Source organism: Eutrigla gurnardus (assembly GCF_963514095.1).
Source record: "Eutrigla gurnardus genome assembly, chromosome: 10".
NCBI classification, from domain to species: domain Eukaryota; kingdom Metazoa; phylum Chordata; class Actinopteri; order Perciformes; family Triglidae; genus Eutrigla; species Eutrigla gurnardus.
Window position 1 is genome coordinate 24,029,500 of NC_139924.1, and position 14,488 is coordinate 24,043,987.

At 42.6% G+C, this 14,488-nt stretch overlaps 1 protein-coding gene across 11 annotated transcripts in view; it reads right to left on the reverse strand.

Annotated features, from left to right (window-relative positions):
- tenm4 (teneurin transmembrane protein 4) overlaps positions 1-14,488 on the reverse strand; it is a 141,773-nt gene that overhangs the window by 33,752 nt on the left and 93,533 nt on the right. For 8 of the 11 annotated variants that reach the window (XM_084019515.1, XM_084019516.1, XM_084019513.1 and 5 more), the window contains 7 exons: positions 13,770-13,986; positions 8,861-8,980; positions 4,934-5,195; positions 3,297-3,564; positions 3,067-3,210; positions 710-959; positions 269-289 (listed from right to left, as the gene is read on the reverse strand). In XM_084019515.1, coding sequence (XP_083875641.1) covers positions 269-289; positions 710-959; positions 3,067-3,210; positions 3,297-3,564; positions 4,934-5,195; positions 8,861-8,980; positions 13,770-13,986 — 1,282 coding nt within the window. The remainder of the gene's footprint in view (positions 1-268; positions 290-709; positions 960-3,066; positions 3,211-3,296; positions 3,565-4,933; positions 5,196-8,860; positions 8,981-13,769; positions 13,987-14,488) is intronic. The other 3 variants (XM_084019517.1, XM_084019514.1, XM_084019512.1) reach the window with 1 other exon arrangement.

The window sequence follows — 14,488 nt, forward strand, 5'->3', positions numbered from 1 at the left end:
AACATTTCTTGATAACCACCTGCGACTTTTAGAGCGTCTAGCTCTTCGTCAGACTTAACTGGTTATCAGAAAGCTCATAAACCATTAATAAGATACTCAACCGACGGCTTTATGAAGATGAAAATCAAGCACTCACTTTTATTTTAAGATACGATCTTCTCACTGCTCAAAAGCGCAGTCTGAAGAAAACCTGAAATGGGCACCTCGACAACAAGTGTGTGGACTGTACGCTTTTCTAAATTAATTTCAGCAAATGCTGCTGGCTTACCTATGCCTGAAGTCTTTATTTCTGTTTGCCAAGAGCAGCAGAAATGAGAGAGGAAGAGGAAAGAGAGGAAATGTTAGTTGTTCGTGGATAGAATTAAAAAACAGTTGTTAGTGGACAGAATTATTTAAAAGAGAATCATGATACAAAGAAATAAATAAAAAAATCATATTCCTTATCAGCTCAAAACGCTAAATGCTAAATCTAACAAAGAAATGAATCCTTTCCTGGAACATCTTTTGTTAAATTCTCATTACATCCTCTTCAGCCCCAGTCGGTCCCAACCTCCAGCTGATACAGGTGCATGAGACAGGCGGCACCATCAATCCTGGGCCTTAGGGCATTTCTGTCTATCTCAATCGACCTCAGTGGTTTATGAGCTGTGCGCTAGTCCTTCTGAGCTCATGGTCCTGAGTGAATATTAGTAGGCTACTCCTCTGTTACCTGAGCTCCAGGACGCTGGTGACATTCCCCGTGGTGAAAATCCTCCTCACGTAGTTGAAGTCGCCCACGTACAAACTTCCGTCTGAGCCACAGGCTAGAGCCACAGGGGCCAGCAGCTTGTTTCCGTCAGCAAGGCCATTACAGCTGGGGCAGGAGATGCTGCGCCTGCGCCCGTTCCCCATCACACTGCCGATAACAGGAGGCTGCTGGGAGATGAAGACGTTCTCCCCGTTGCCCATGTGAAGAATACCTGATGACGGCACAGGAAAGAAAAAAAAGGTAACACCTGCAACTTGTAAAGAGCTGAAGACTGCTCTTTATTCCAGAAATCAGATGCAAACAACAATAAAAAAAAAAAAGACTAGTGGAGCAATGAAAACGAATGTGACCAACTGGTTATGGCTCATTTTTGCAACTCCGATATCCACAGGTGGGCTTTAACAATACAAAATAAATCAGTTTCTCTAATCAGAGCAGAGTGTTTCCTAATATGCCAGAAAGTGCATCAAATTGGAGAGGTTTTGTTGCACAGGAACTCAAAAATGGCTGTATATAGCACCCAAAATATGCTGACAACAGCAGATGATGTTGGATTTAAAAATTATTTCCACAAACTTATGGTTGCACCTAATTAGCCATATTTAGGTATGTTTACATGCATATATTAATTCCCCTCCAGCACATTATTCATCCAATTCAAATTATTGCATTAAGTCAAGTCAATTTGATTTATTTAGCCCAATATCAAAAATCACAAATTCTCTCAGGGGGCTTTACAATCTGCACAGCAAACAACACCATCTGTCCTTTTTTCGGCCCTAACTGTGCACAGAAATTTGATGTGATTATACAGAGGAAGCTGTAGAAATATGTTTGCAAATTACATATCTGAAGTTTTAATCGACCAAGATTCCCATGTTGCTGGACGTGTATCCAATAATGTGCAGTGCAGTTAATAAGTAACTGAAGTCGGTCTGTTTCTGCTAAATAAATGGCTTAAATGCTCGCTTAGATGTTACTGATGAGAACTTGATAAGCTGAGACTATTTTAGTGCCATAATGCTGCAAGCCCCTGTCTCCTAATGGCTCAAGTTCACTTTTTGCAGCTCAATAAGAATATTAACATTTTAGGAGAGAGACAAAAAGTTAACACACAGACAAGACCCTGATTTTGAAAAGGTCCATGTTTGCACCTCCACCAACTGAAGCCATGGAAATTGCTCTGTGTGCCCATGCTCGCAATAAGAGGTGGTCTTAGCGGATGGAAACACAAATACAATTTCACGCCAAAATGGGGACCAAAAAGCCTTTGGCAAAAGTGGAATCTCTTGGACCTAGAAAATTACCACACAGGCTCAATCGCAAAAAATTGACTTGGCCTGATTAAAAATGGCAGCATGCCCGCCTTTCCAACTCCACCAGCTTTATGCATGAATTAAAATAGAGCTGTAAGAGTACAGTTCATATGCAGGCATTTAGGCATGACCCCCCCCCCCCCCCCCCCCGACACACACACACACACACACACACACACACACACACACTGTTTCCATTAGTGTTGCCAATCTACCCTTGGAAATTGTTCAAATATGTTAATGTAAAGATGTTCCTGCCGCCTAATCAATTTAATCATATTTGAAATTCAGCATCTGTGTGTCTGCAGTACTTTTTCGGCTTCTGATGGTACTTGGTGACCTGAGTTCTTTGAGGAGCACAACATTTGGTTTATCAGTAAAGATCAGCCAAGCATCTCTTTCCTGGGACTTGATTTAATATTAGGAGCTGCTGCTGCTGCTGCTAGGAATAACAGACTGACAGCAATTCAATTAGGGATGATTCTAAAAATGCTGGGCATGACCAAGACATGAAGGTGCCAGGGGAGGTGGGTTGGGGGGGGGGGAGGCAAGTAGCAGCTCACACCCTCCTCCGGACTGCACATTCAGACTCAGCAGGTTCAGTGTGACAGATCAAAGTGCCAGCGCCCTGAGCACTTTGATATAAGTATGCCTTATCTCCTCCGATGAGCCCTTCCAGACACAAACACACTTAGAAGCCTAGCTAGTGACAGGAGCTGCCCTAAGTTTTTTCTCTCTCTTCATTTCTACTGCCTTTCAGGAGTAATTTGCTGGCAATGAGAAAATTGACCCCCCTCACCTGAAAATGGACAGTAGTAATAAAAAAACTCCCATCTATCTGAGGCGACATGACTGCTGAATTGAAAAAGCCTCAAAATGCAACAGACAGGGAGGACAATTCAGTGTTACACTAAAAGCATCATCTAAGACGCTTCGTGGCAGTACTTATCTGCAACAAGTGGCTGAGAAGAGACGTTTATAAGGAATTAGTAGTTGACTCACCACTCTGGATGTTTAAAGCATGGTGCTTGTCGATAGTCCATCCCCCCAGTTTGGAGGCAGTGGTTTCGTGGCCCTGAAGAACAGCAGTCCTCTTTTCCCATAGAATAAGGTCTGGGCAGGACTCGTACTCAAAACCCACAGATACTAGGGACAGATAAAACTAGCATTAGTCAACCACAAATGTTCTGGATAAAAACAAAATGAAATATAGTAGAAAGCTGATCACTTACCAAACGCTTCAGACAAACCGTAGACCTTCTGGCTGTAGACATCAGCCTTGTCCCACACAAAGTCATACGAGAGGTTTGGGGCTGCAGGAAACCACTTCCTGAATAGCCTGCCTTCAACAGCCACCATGAGGTGGACCTTCATCAAGTTGAAAGGGATTGTGAAGTGGGTGAGGGTTACCCTCAGTATTGACTTGTACCCTGGAGTCCTGCTGCTTAAATAGCCAAGGTTCATTTCCGTCCCTGGTATGGGCACTTCCTCCTGCAGAGACTATGGACGAAAAAGAAAGCTTAGAAATAAGAGAAAGCCAACATCAATCCTCAAGCTGGGTGACAGAAATGGGACATCTCAAGCGCGTATAAACCTGTATTTGTCAGTTTGAAAAGGCAGGCATGCCTCAGCATGTCATTCGATTGTCATAGATTGTCAATTTGTCATCCCTTTGGTCAGTAGCAACGACACACATATTTTTTATAGTCACCTCCAGCCAAATATATTGACCCAAGGGAGGACTGAAAACATCAATTAGAGGACAATTATATTAATGTGTTACAGGGAATCCAATGAAGGATTTCTTCATTATGTGCTTCAGGGAGCATTTTTATAATTGAATTAATAATAGCAGGTCCTTCATTAGTACAGTATTGTTCCCGGCAGTCCATATGAAAATGGCATCACAAGAGTGCCCTTGGGCTCAGAGCTTCCACTGTCCGATAATACATTGAGTAATAAGAGTGGGTTTCGCAAGAGTCGATGTTTTGACCTTGGAACAGTCCGCTGAGGTCTGACCTGTGACCTCTTGATGATACAACAGTAGGTCAGCACTCACTGTACATTGTACAGACAACACTGGTTTGGCTGACCAACTCCTCTCTGCTCTAATTAGGTGACCTTGTGTCGTCTGTCTCCATAGTACAGGACAAAATGTAAAGCAACAATTAAAACAGCTTCGCAAAACGACATTGGTCAGAGGGCATGTCACTCATCATGTTTCTTTTCCAATGTGTGGCCATGCCTGGTTAATTGATCAGAATTTAGCGTTTAAAAGGATGTGTGTAAATCGGATGGTTCTCTTACAGCTGAAGGAATAGCAAAGCCAAGGGTGCTTGAAAGGACAGGACTGCATAGTAATTCACTGAAATGTCATAAATCTTATGCAGCAAAGTTGGAGACAGAGTAATCAGAGAAGAGCCTGCTGGACAGACAGTAGCCCCCACATTTACCTGCACAAGTCCATGCTTGTACAAACAATACACACATGTAAGACAAATATCAAAATATATACCGTCATGAAATACACTGTAAAAATAATTCATTTCCAGCGGTACTTCATCGAGGAGACTACAACCCAGGAGAAATTAAAAATGTCCGGGCTGTTTTCTGTGTGTGAGGTAATCATCATCACTCTGCAGTGAGACAGTACAATGCACATTGTAAATTGCCCAAGTTCCGCGGACCAATTACACTAGAGAGATAAAATCACAGTACTGCCATGAGCCAGAGTTGCTATGACACTTCTACTTGATGAATGAGTTTTTAGGGTCTCCTCCAGATATGGGGCATGAATCATGTGGAGGAGAGCCCCATGTAGATTGCAACCTGCAGGGCAGTGAAGAGGGTGGGGGTGCAGAGTGGTCACCTGGATTTCGGGCACAACGGTCCGCCGTTCCGAGCAGGAGCCGGCAAATGCGGTGAGCGGAGCCGGGGACACCATGGGGCTGGGCCTGGTAAAGCTGCTGAGGTCACAGCTTGGGATGTCGTTCTCCTCATGCCGCATGACAATGGTATCCATGACGAAGAAGCGTCCCCATGGCAACCACAGAGTGTGCTCCTGGGTGATGAATGGAGCGCGCTCAAAGTGCAGGGCGATGGCTATGCCCCCATTGGTCACCAAGTCAAAACTGGAACACAGGGACACGCACAATGTCAGCGAGAATGAATGTTGATTCACATACAGTGAAGATGGATTATATATTTTTTTTTAATAAATACTGTGAAAATTCTCATTAGCAATGCATGTAATCTGTTGTGTTGAGGATTAAACCATGCAACCATTTACTGGGGATAGAATGACTTTTTTTTCTATTTTCTAATTAAGTGTTGTTTTAACAGATCAAACAGTAATACATTCAATGTTTTATTAAATAAAGGCTGTGAAGAAAGGAGGCTGTTTCACTATTTAGCATTATCTTACAGGCACACATAGGCTGGAAATAAAAAAAAAAGGATGATTAATCACAATGTTAGAAGAAGCACATATCTAAATTAAAGTCACAATCTGGAGATTTTAATTGAAGAATGGAAAATAGTAGAAGCTTCCAAGTTCAGACATGACTGCTTCACCCTCATGTGTTTATAATGCACTGCTCCGGTGTTCACATTGATATATGAGAGAGAGAGAGAGAGAGAGAGAGAGAGAGAGAGATGTGTGCTGCACGATGGAGGCAGCCGCCACTTCTCCATCGATCCCGAAGATGAAGGCTGTCCACTCTAACATCAGTCTAAAAGCCTTCCAATGCAATCCCATCTACTGTTGCATTTAAGAGCCTGCCTCTGGTCTGACCTGAGTGGGTCTCAGTAAACAGGCTGCAGTCTGGCATTTTCATCATCTCTAACTGCATGGTGACAACAGGATGCACCTGCACTGGATTTCTGCAGCTCTTTTAACGTCTCTCCTAAAGCCAATTAGCACCTGGTCACCGGGTCCCAGGGGGCCTGCTCATGACAGGAAGCATCTCCAAATTACAGGTAAAGAAGGTCCAAACAGTGCCCTCTAAACTAGGTAACCCCCTCTTGGTTTAAGATACTATAAATAATCTGCTCAGTCTAAATACCCTTGAGGCTAAACATCCGATTGGCTGTGGTGATAAACAAAAGTTTGTACCGCCCTTGGTATATTGCCCTTGGCTGGGTGTGAGCTTGTCCACTAGCATGGAGGCTGCAGAGCTGATGGGGGCTGTGATAGTCGTACCCTTGTGCTGCTGTGATCCGTCAGCAGCCATGCAGTCTGCATGACGCCTGGCAGGCTAAGGCTATGCAAGCTCGAAACACTTCTCGACAGATACCCATGGGCAGTGTGGCCAATCGATGAAGAGATTCACTGGCTGTTATCAATCATGACAACAGCCTTAAGCCATGTGAAAAAACGTATTAAAGTACGACAACAGCCTTGGTTTTCCCTTCAGGAAATGCATCAGGCTCAAAGAGTTATCCCTGCCAATGAACGTTGGCGTGCCTCCTACAAATTATGCAATCATTGTTCAGCCAGCGTATATCCACTTGATATTTAAGTGATTCAAGTACGTTAGTATAGCAAGAGTGATTAAGGGTTGTATAGAAGCTTAGGTAAGAGGTGAGATCACGTTATGTACATTTGAAGTGAGTGAAAGTACACTAGTATTAGTTCCCCATCAATAAGGACCCGAGTTTTGTCCTCATACACCAGTGTCGTCTCAAGTACAGTATGTCTGCATTAATCTATAAACTGTAATTAAAAGACAATTATACATAGGTGTCCTCTTTGACAATGGTGTGTATACAGGAAACATTATAATTGGGATGTTAGGAGAAATCTTTTTTACAAACATAGGTAGCATACAAGGAGTCAAGCATACACAGGATTTTCCATATGATGTATATACAATGGCTCCAATAGAGGTCGTTGCAAGCATGTTATAATTTAATCAGCTGGAATCCACGTCAGCATTCTTCTCATTATTGGAGAAAAGCATAAAAGGGAATGGATGTGACTCAATGCTCAGCCAGTCAGAAAATGGCCACGCAGCTTTAAAGAGACCAAACTAACCTCTTTTGTTTAGGCCAGAAAACTTTCCAAGATAGGGGAAAAGGTAATTTAAAACCTAAGCCCTTGGACAATAAAGAACACATCATAAAAATGAGTTGAGACAGCTTTCCCATTTCTAAGTGGCTGAACAGGTGCATTTCTGATTTCACGCTGCACTGAGCCAGTTTACAGTGATTGCAGGGGAGTTGCAGGAGACTGGGCATGTTTACAGGGGAACCCGGGAGATGGAATAGTGTTTACAGGTATGCTGGAAGGGAGAAAAGAGTATAGGGTTTTGCAAAGGAAAGATGGAGTGATGCATAAGAAAAATGGGACACGTTGAAAAAGGAAACGGATAGAGATGAGGGGAGCCGGAGCAGTGGAAAAGACATGAGACCTGAGCTCAAGGAGAGTGCAGGAAATAAGTAAAAGAGTATTGCCTAGAAAGGAAAGGCTTATGGGCAACGGGAGATTAGAGGAGGAATAGCGCAAAGGGATGGAGAGCAGATGAAATAAGCGAGGAAGGTGAGGATGATGAGGTGGAGATGAAAGATTTTTTGTAAAACTTGGAAAAGAGGAGACCGACAAGAAGATGGAGAAGCATGGATGATCAAGATCAAACCTGCGGCAAAGAGCCTTTAGAGTGTCGGTGACTGATAAAAGTGTCAGGAGGAAGTGGTGCTTGGAGAGCAAACACCAATTCATGCTGTGCTGTGATAGAGAGGCTTGGTTTGCCACAAGACCTTACCAACACTGACTACTATAAGAGAAACCGAGGGAGTGGAGGTTGCAAGTGTGCTCGATCTGATCCAAAAACCTCGTTCACAACAGAACGGGAATTCAGAAGTTTCTCTTCTTTTTCCTTTCACTCCAAGAAACACATGGAAACCAGTCTGAGGTTTTTGTCCTGATTTCTCCGACAAACTCTACTGGTGCCAAAGCAGCTGGCATAGAGGGGCTCGAAGTAAGCCAACCAGAGGACTCTTTTTTTCCACTTGTTTCATTGGAACACTTTCTCCACAGGGGTTCTGCGGTACTGTAATAAAACATTAAGACGCTAGACAATGAGTTCATTGACCAGGTTTTCTTCCATCTTGCCAGGGCAGAGTATATATGAAATTGTCTGAGGAAGATAGTGGTAATGATCTATGTCAATCCATGCATTTGTCTGCATTATTTTATGGACATTTAAAAAACAACCACACAACTATTGAAGGTTAGGATTATTTTGTAACCCATTATATCTAAAATATTAAGCTACAACAAGAGATGAGGCAATGGAAATGAATTGCAATGCTGTGGCCTAAACTTAAATGTCTCACTTGATTCTCTAAGTCTTTCATTGTCAAATAAATAATGTCCATCTGCACTATATTTCATAGCCCCAGTGAGCTGCTTTGAATTGCCATATTTTATTCTTTCCCCTCCCTGCTGCTACTGAAGCATAACTTATGACTGTACCAGAAGGGCTTTGTTTGATTTCTCTGGGAATTGAGCCGAGAACTCCAAAATTGGACCAAATGAAAGCACAAAGCAGATCAATGGTGGCACAGTTTGCAGTGGCAACTGTGTTTTTTTTCCTTCCGTCATTAGAATTCAGCACGGTGTAACAATACTATTTGATAATAATAATATAATTATATAAATACCATTGTAACATCTCTGTAAAGATTATTTAGGCAGCAGTTAGTGGCACTTGCATTGCATCCCGTGTGTGTGTGTGTGTGTGTGTGTGTGTGTGTGTGTGTGTGTGTGTGTGGCGATAAGGAAGAGAGCTCTTACCTTCCATCCTGCCTCGTGATGGTGTAACCATAGGACGGTTTGTTGAGGAAACTGATGTTGACGCCAACCAGCGGTGTTCCATCTGAAGTCACTACTTGTCCACGAATGACACAAGCATGGCTGCATGGGAGTGAGACAGGCCAACGATTTACAACAAGTCACAATGATAGTATACTAGTGATGAAATTCACCAAGTAAAACATACAGTAAGAATACTGTACACAATAAACAGACACAAGCTAGCACCTCCCAGGATGTCTCTAGGGGGTTTTCTATGGGGAATAGGAGGATAATGAGATAAGGAAGCTTTGCTTTTGCTTTTGCTCTAATTAAAAAACAAGAGAATTTATCTTTTCCATTACAGAATGGAAAAGAGGGAAATAATGGGACTGCAGATTGCAGGACTTGCTTGGCTGGTTATCAAGACCTTGACAGATTTCCAGACTGACACCAGGTCTCCAGAAGCTGCATAAATTAGATCTGATCATCAGTCCCCACCGATCGATAGTGGGAAGTCGTCCAAATTCACTTCCTAATCTTACTGAACTGATGAGTTGAGACCTTGCTGTATCACATCTCCCCCGTCGAGTTCTGCCCATGTCATTAGCAAGGCCCAACTCGTGGTCAGCCATAGTTTCTGTAGTCGTTTGCAAAAAATCGGTCCCCTAACAAATGCCTTGCTGCCACTTCTTCATTAGACCATGACTATTTTTAATACATTTGGGTCTTAAACACTGCCACGTACGGAAAACAATTAACACTAGTGTGTTAGTCGCTGCCCTCAACATGTCCTTACCAGAGGCAAGATCATTCACCCCTCACTATCCTGGTCCCCAGAAACCCAGTTTTATGTTAATTAGGCCAGGTCTCCTTCAGAAGACCTTGGCTGTCCACCACTGCACTGTAAACAAGCAAGGAGATACTGCTCTGAATCCTTGGGCTCATACCAAAGATCTATCTATAATTCTATTGACATAGAATTACTACTAAAGTTAGCCCAGCATGAGCCTAGCTGTCCACGATTAATCAGTCATGCCAACAGTTTATTTTAGAGTCTTGTTTGAAGAGGCAATCATCCACATTTTCTTTAGATGGAGCTGTGAAAGTGGAACTATCTCCTTCCTGCCTCTGTGAACCACATGGGGAGATCGTTCCTCGCCGTCAAGACAAATGATTTAAATATTGACATCAAATAGAACAGAAAGAAAGAGCGGCAAAGGAAGCATGAAGCATTTGCTGCAGAAACTGAGGATGTAGAGGATTCACAAAGTCAAAAGGGACTTCACAATATCCCCAACCTCCAGTTAATCATACCTCATCCACAGAGGGCAACGTGAGGACGTGTTGTGAAAAATGAGCACAGCAGGAAATCATCTCGAGTTAATGCTTTTTTAAAAGAGGGAGTATTAAGGAACAAGACTTCGTCTAGTCAAGTATTGGGGTAGTTTTTCCCATTGATTTTTTCCCATTTTAGTTTGTGTTAAAGCGGGAAGCTGAACCCTCACCAAATGCGGAACTTGTGGATCCATTCAAACAAGCCGTTCTGCAACAGATTCGCCAATCGATGTCACCACAGGAAAACATTTCTGTATTTAACTCTTGTGTGCGAGTGTGTGGATCGAGTTTTCTGTGATATATTATTTTTTATCGAAGACGGCCAGTAATACTTACAGCTAACAATTCAGTTGTATCAATTTACCACAAACTGCCTGTTTCAGCAGAGGTGGGTGTGTAGTTCTGGGAAACAAATGAAACTGAACGGACTTTGTTTAGAAAAACATGTGACCAAGGACATCACACAGTATGCATTTGTCGCAAAATTGGAAAATGTTCCCCTTTATCAGAGTGAGGGAACAGTAGTACAGACAAAATAAAAAATGCATGCCAGACTTAAGTAGGGAGAACTTTCAATGTGCGAGGCTAATAAATGGTACCATCAACACACAAGCAACAAAAACATAATTATATGCAAATTACTTGATTATAGGATAATCCCTGATTCAAATATAAGCATGTCACTACAGCCCTCTCTTCCCCTGCCTGTATGACACCCAGCATACTGAAGAGTGTAAAATGAGGAGACGTCAATGTACAATTTTAGCTCTCCAAATATATAATGCTGTTAAAAGGGATAAAGCACACTGAGAAGAAAACAAACAAGAGATTTTCTGACACTAATGGCCTAATGCTAATAAAAGAGTTATAAATAAAATGAAAATGCAAGCCTGTAAATGAAGCGAATGGCTTCTGGCTTGCTATTATAAACCAGCTATCAATCTTCGCCCAAATTGTTCCGAGGACAAAGTCCCTGTTTACTATTCTAGTCAGCATTCACTACTGAGCTGTAGCACTCTCTTGTATTGGGTGTCACGGTGGAAAGTCAAGACGTTTTATGCAGTGGCAGATGCTTCATTCAGTGGCACCTTTGCAGCTTTTTGTGGTGGGAAACATCAGAAATAGCACTCCAACATGTCTTCTAGCATGGGAGAGTGGTTAACGGATCAATAAAGAGATGATCAGGTGACCAGAACAGGCATATCAGGATGATGCAGAGACTGTGCATGTAAGGCACATCTGAGGCTTAGAGCCCCCCTGTCATAACCGCTCATATCTGTCAGTGGGTGGGGAATGAATACCGGCATTAATAATAGATTATCACTGATATTTTTAGGTGAGCCGAGGCCTCCAATCTTGCAGCTCATCTCTAGATTCTTGATTTTACTTATTTATGGTGGCATCTTCTTGTGAAAGAGACAGGGGTATTACTCAGCCCTCTAGGCCTCTTACTCTGTCCAGTGAAGTAAAATGTTGCATGGGTCTTGAAGGCCAGAAAAATGACAATGAGGAAAAATGTCACAGAATGTGTTACAAGTAATCTCTTAAAAGAATCGACTGACTCAACCAGAAATAGTTCAAAAACAGGCAGAGTTTTAGTTTGATGACAGTTGATATAAATGATCATTGATTTGCAGATGATTAAAAACCTTGACCCACCCAAGGTGTGATGAATAAAGTACAACAAAATGTGATTCGGGGATTTTATTGTGAAAAGTAAGAACGGAAAGACTACATGGAATCTGTGTTGTCTGTGTCGATGTTGAAGGTGTAACTCAATTGCACAACATGGTTGGTTGATGCCTAAGTTTGAGGTGCGATTGCTAAGAAACATCGACTTTCTTCCGGAAAAAGAAAATATGGTTAGGTTATTCGCTGTTCGATGTTTAAGTGCATACAATGAGGTAAGATGGACAGCATTAGAGTCACAAACACACATTATTCAAACATTTCGACAAGCACCCAATAGTAAGATGTGCCATGTTGCAAATTATGCTAATGGAAATGATCCTGCATGAGCAGGGACACTTTTGAAATCGATTTTCCCTTCAAGAACAAAGCAACAGCTCAGCTGTACTAAAAATAGCAATGTCTGAAACTACAACACTCTTCCAGCACTTACAAAAAAAGAAGTCTCATATAACAACTCCATCCTGTGAAGTTTGTTTGATTTGTCTGCTTGTTTTTGACACCATTCTTAAAATTGTATAATTTTATCAGAGACAAAAACATGTTAATATTCTCAACATAATTTATTGTCAATTTATTTTGTTTTGACTGTTGTCTGTTTGTTTCACAGGAGTATAAAAAGCCAAGATGAGAGAGATCCATAAGCAAGTGGGATGCAAATAAGGTGACACAGCCTCACAAGCGATTAAAGATGAAAAGAGAAGGAGACAAAGGAAAGGAGAGGCAGGGGAATCTTATGGGAATTTGACAGCCATCCTGCCTGATATGAAAGTGCCTCAGATTCCATGGCTGGGGTGTCATGGGCCCTGCCTCTGAGTGGGCCTCAGATGGATTACAGTACAAGTAATCACAATACATGAATATGAGATGCCTTTCATGCAAGGAAAGGCTGCTTCCTTTTTGCCACATTCTATGTTTGTCCATCATCATCTGTCCATCATCCTTCAAGTTATGCACGCATCCAGTCCCTGTCCATTCCAGCCTCCGCAGCCTATAGCTGCCTCCTCTCCTCTTGCGTAGACATTTAGGTCTGGGTTAAATAATGTAAATGGTTTACGGTGCTGGCACCAGGAATGTCATTACTAAAAACACCGATGTTAGCTTTAATGCAAATCCAGACTAGATCGCTGTTTAATCCAATGGAAATGAGCATAAACAACTGCGTACACAATCAAGTCAAGTATCCTGAATAACTGAATTCAAATGGGAAACATAAAGCTAGAGTGACTAGGGGACTTGTACATATACATGAATGTGTGCCACATTCAAGTCCTTGTCAAACAAGTTCACACGGGGATGATTAAGCCATTCTCCAGCGGGGAAAGCTCTCTGCACGTTGCAGCATATCAGAGTTGTGGTGTCTATGGTGACTCTCCTGTGCTGGTGATGTTTTTTTTTACATCAACCAGCCAGAGCTAAAGGGGGCAGGGAGGTGGGGAAAGACCATAGTGATGGAGTAGCAGCTGGGAATATGGCAGAAGCTATGGCAAGAAAATAAACTGCATTCAGAGGAAGGATTTTTTTTTTTTTTTAAAGCCATTGATGTCGAGGACAATAAAAAAAAAAAATCTGTGGGTGGGGAAGATGCAGCAAATCACCTGTAGGCACACGTCATAAGCAGCGTCAACTGTGTTTGCGTAATACCTCTCACTGCCAAAGGGGGAGACAAAGCTTCTGTACTCCAGCGTTAAATCCAGGTTTGACTTAAGATTTAATTTAACTGAATGAGCTCGCTCACACAAGAGACAGATAAATTCAAATTAAATGGATAAAAATGCTGATAAATACGGATACAAATAAATTCAGTTAAATGTTGATTTCCAGAAGAGGAGCAGTTTTGGTTAAAGATGTGGTGTCTGCTGAGAGTAATGCACAAGTCACTCACTTGCCATCGAAGGGGTTGGCTCCAGGGATGACGTGGGTGCTCTCCTTGCCCACCAGGAAGTACACCCGGTCATAGAAAGTCTGCAGGTTGCTCTGTGCAGAGGACATCTGTGTCTCCTGGATGATGTCCAGGGGGTCCGGGGAGCCAACACACAGAGAGGTGGTGTGACAGGTAGCCTGCAGACAGCAGTCTGGATCCATGCAGTCCACTAGGCCATCTGACAAGGTCAAACATTTCACACACACACTCTAATTAAACAACAGCCGGGACACACACACGGCAAGAAACTAAGTGTCTATATTTGAGTCACTGGGACTTGTTTTATGACATGATTGGAGCCATGTTATCTCATTGTGGAGAACATTTAGGCACATCTAGAATTGCTTTGGTTCCCTATTTGTAATTTTGATGAAATCATACCAGACAGAAAGAGCTGCTATGCAATGCACTTTACTTGACTAAAGTGGGTCATTGGACTCCCTACCCTTTGCTTTCAGGGGCCTATCTGGCCAGATGGGTGATAAAAATAAACCTTGCTGTCAGGAGTCAGTCAAATCCCCAGCAGCACCCCTTCTTTGCCAGTAGCCCCTGCACAGTGATGTGTGCGTATGTTTTATTTTTTTTTGGGGGGGGGGGGGGGGGGGGTATGAGGTCTGGAAGAAAGGAAGTCACGTCTTCCACTTGGCCTCAAGAGTGCTGCAGCCCCCTGGCTGGCTCTG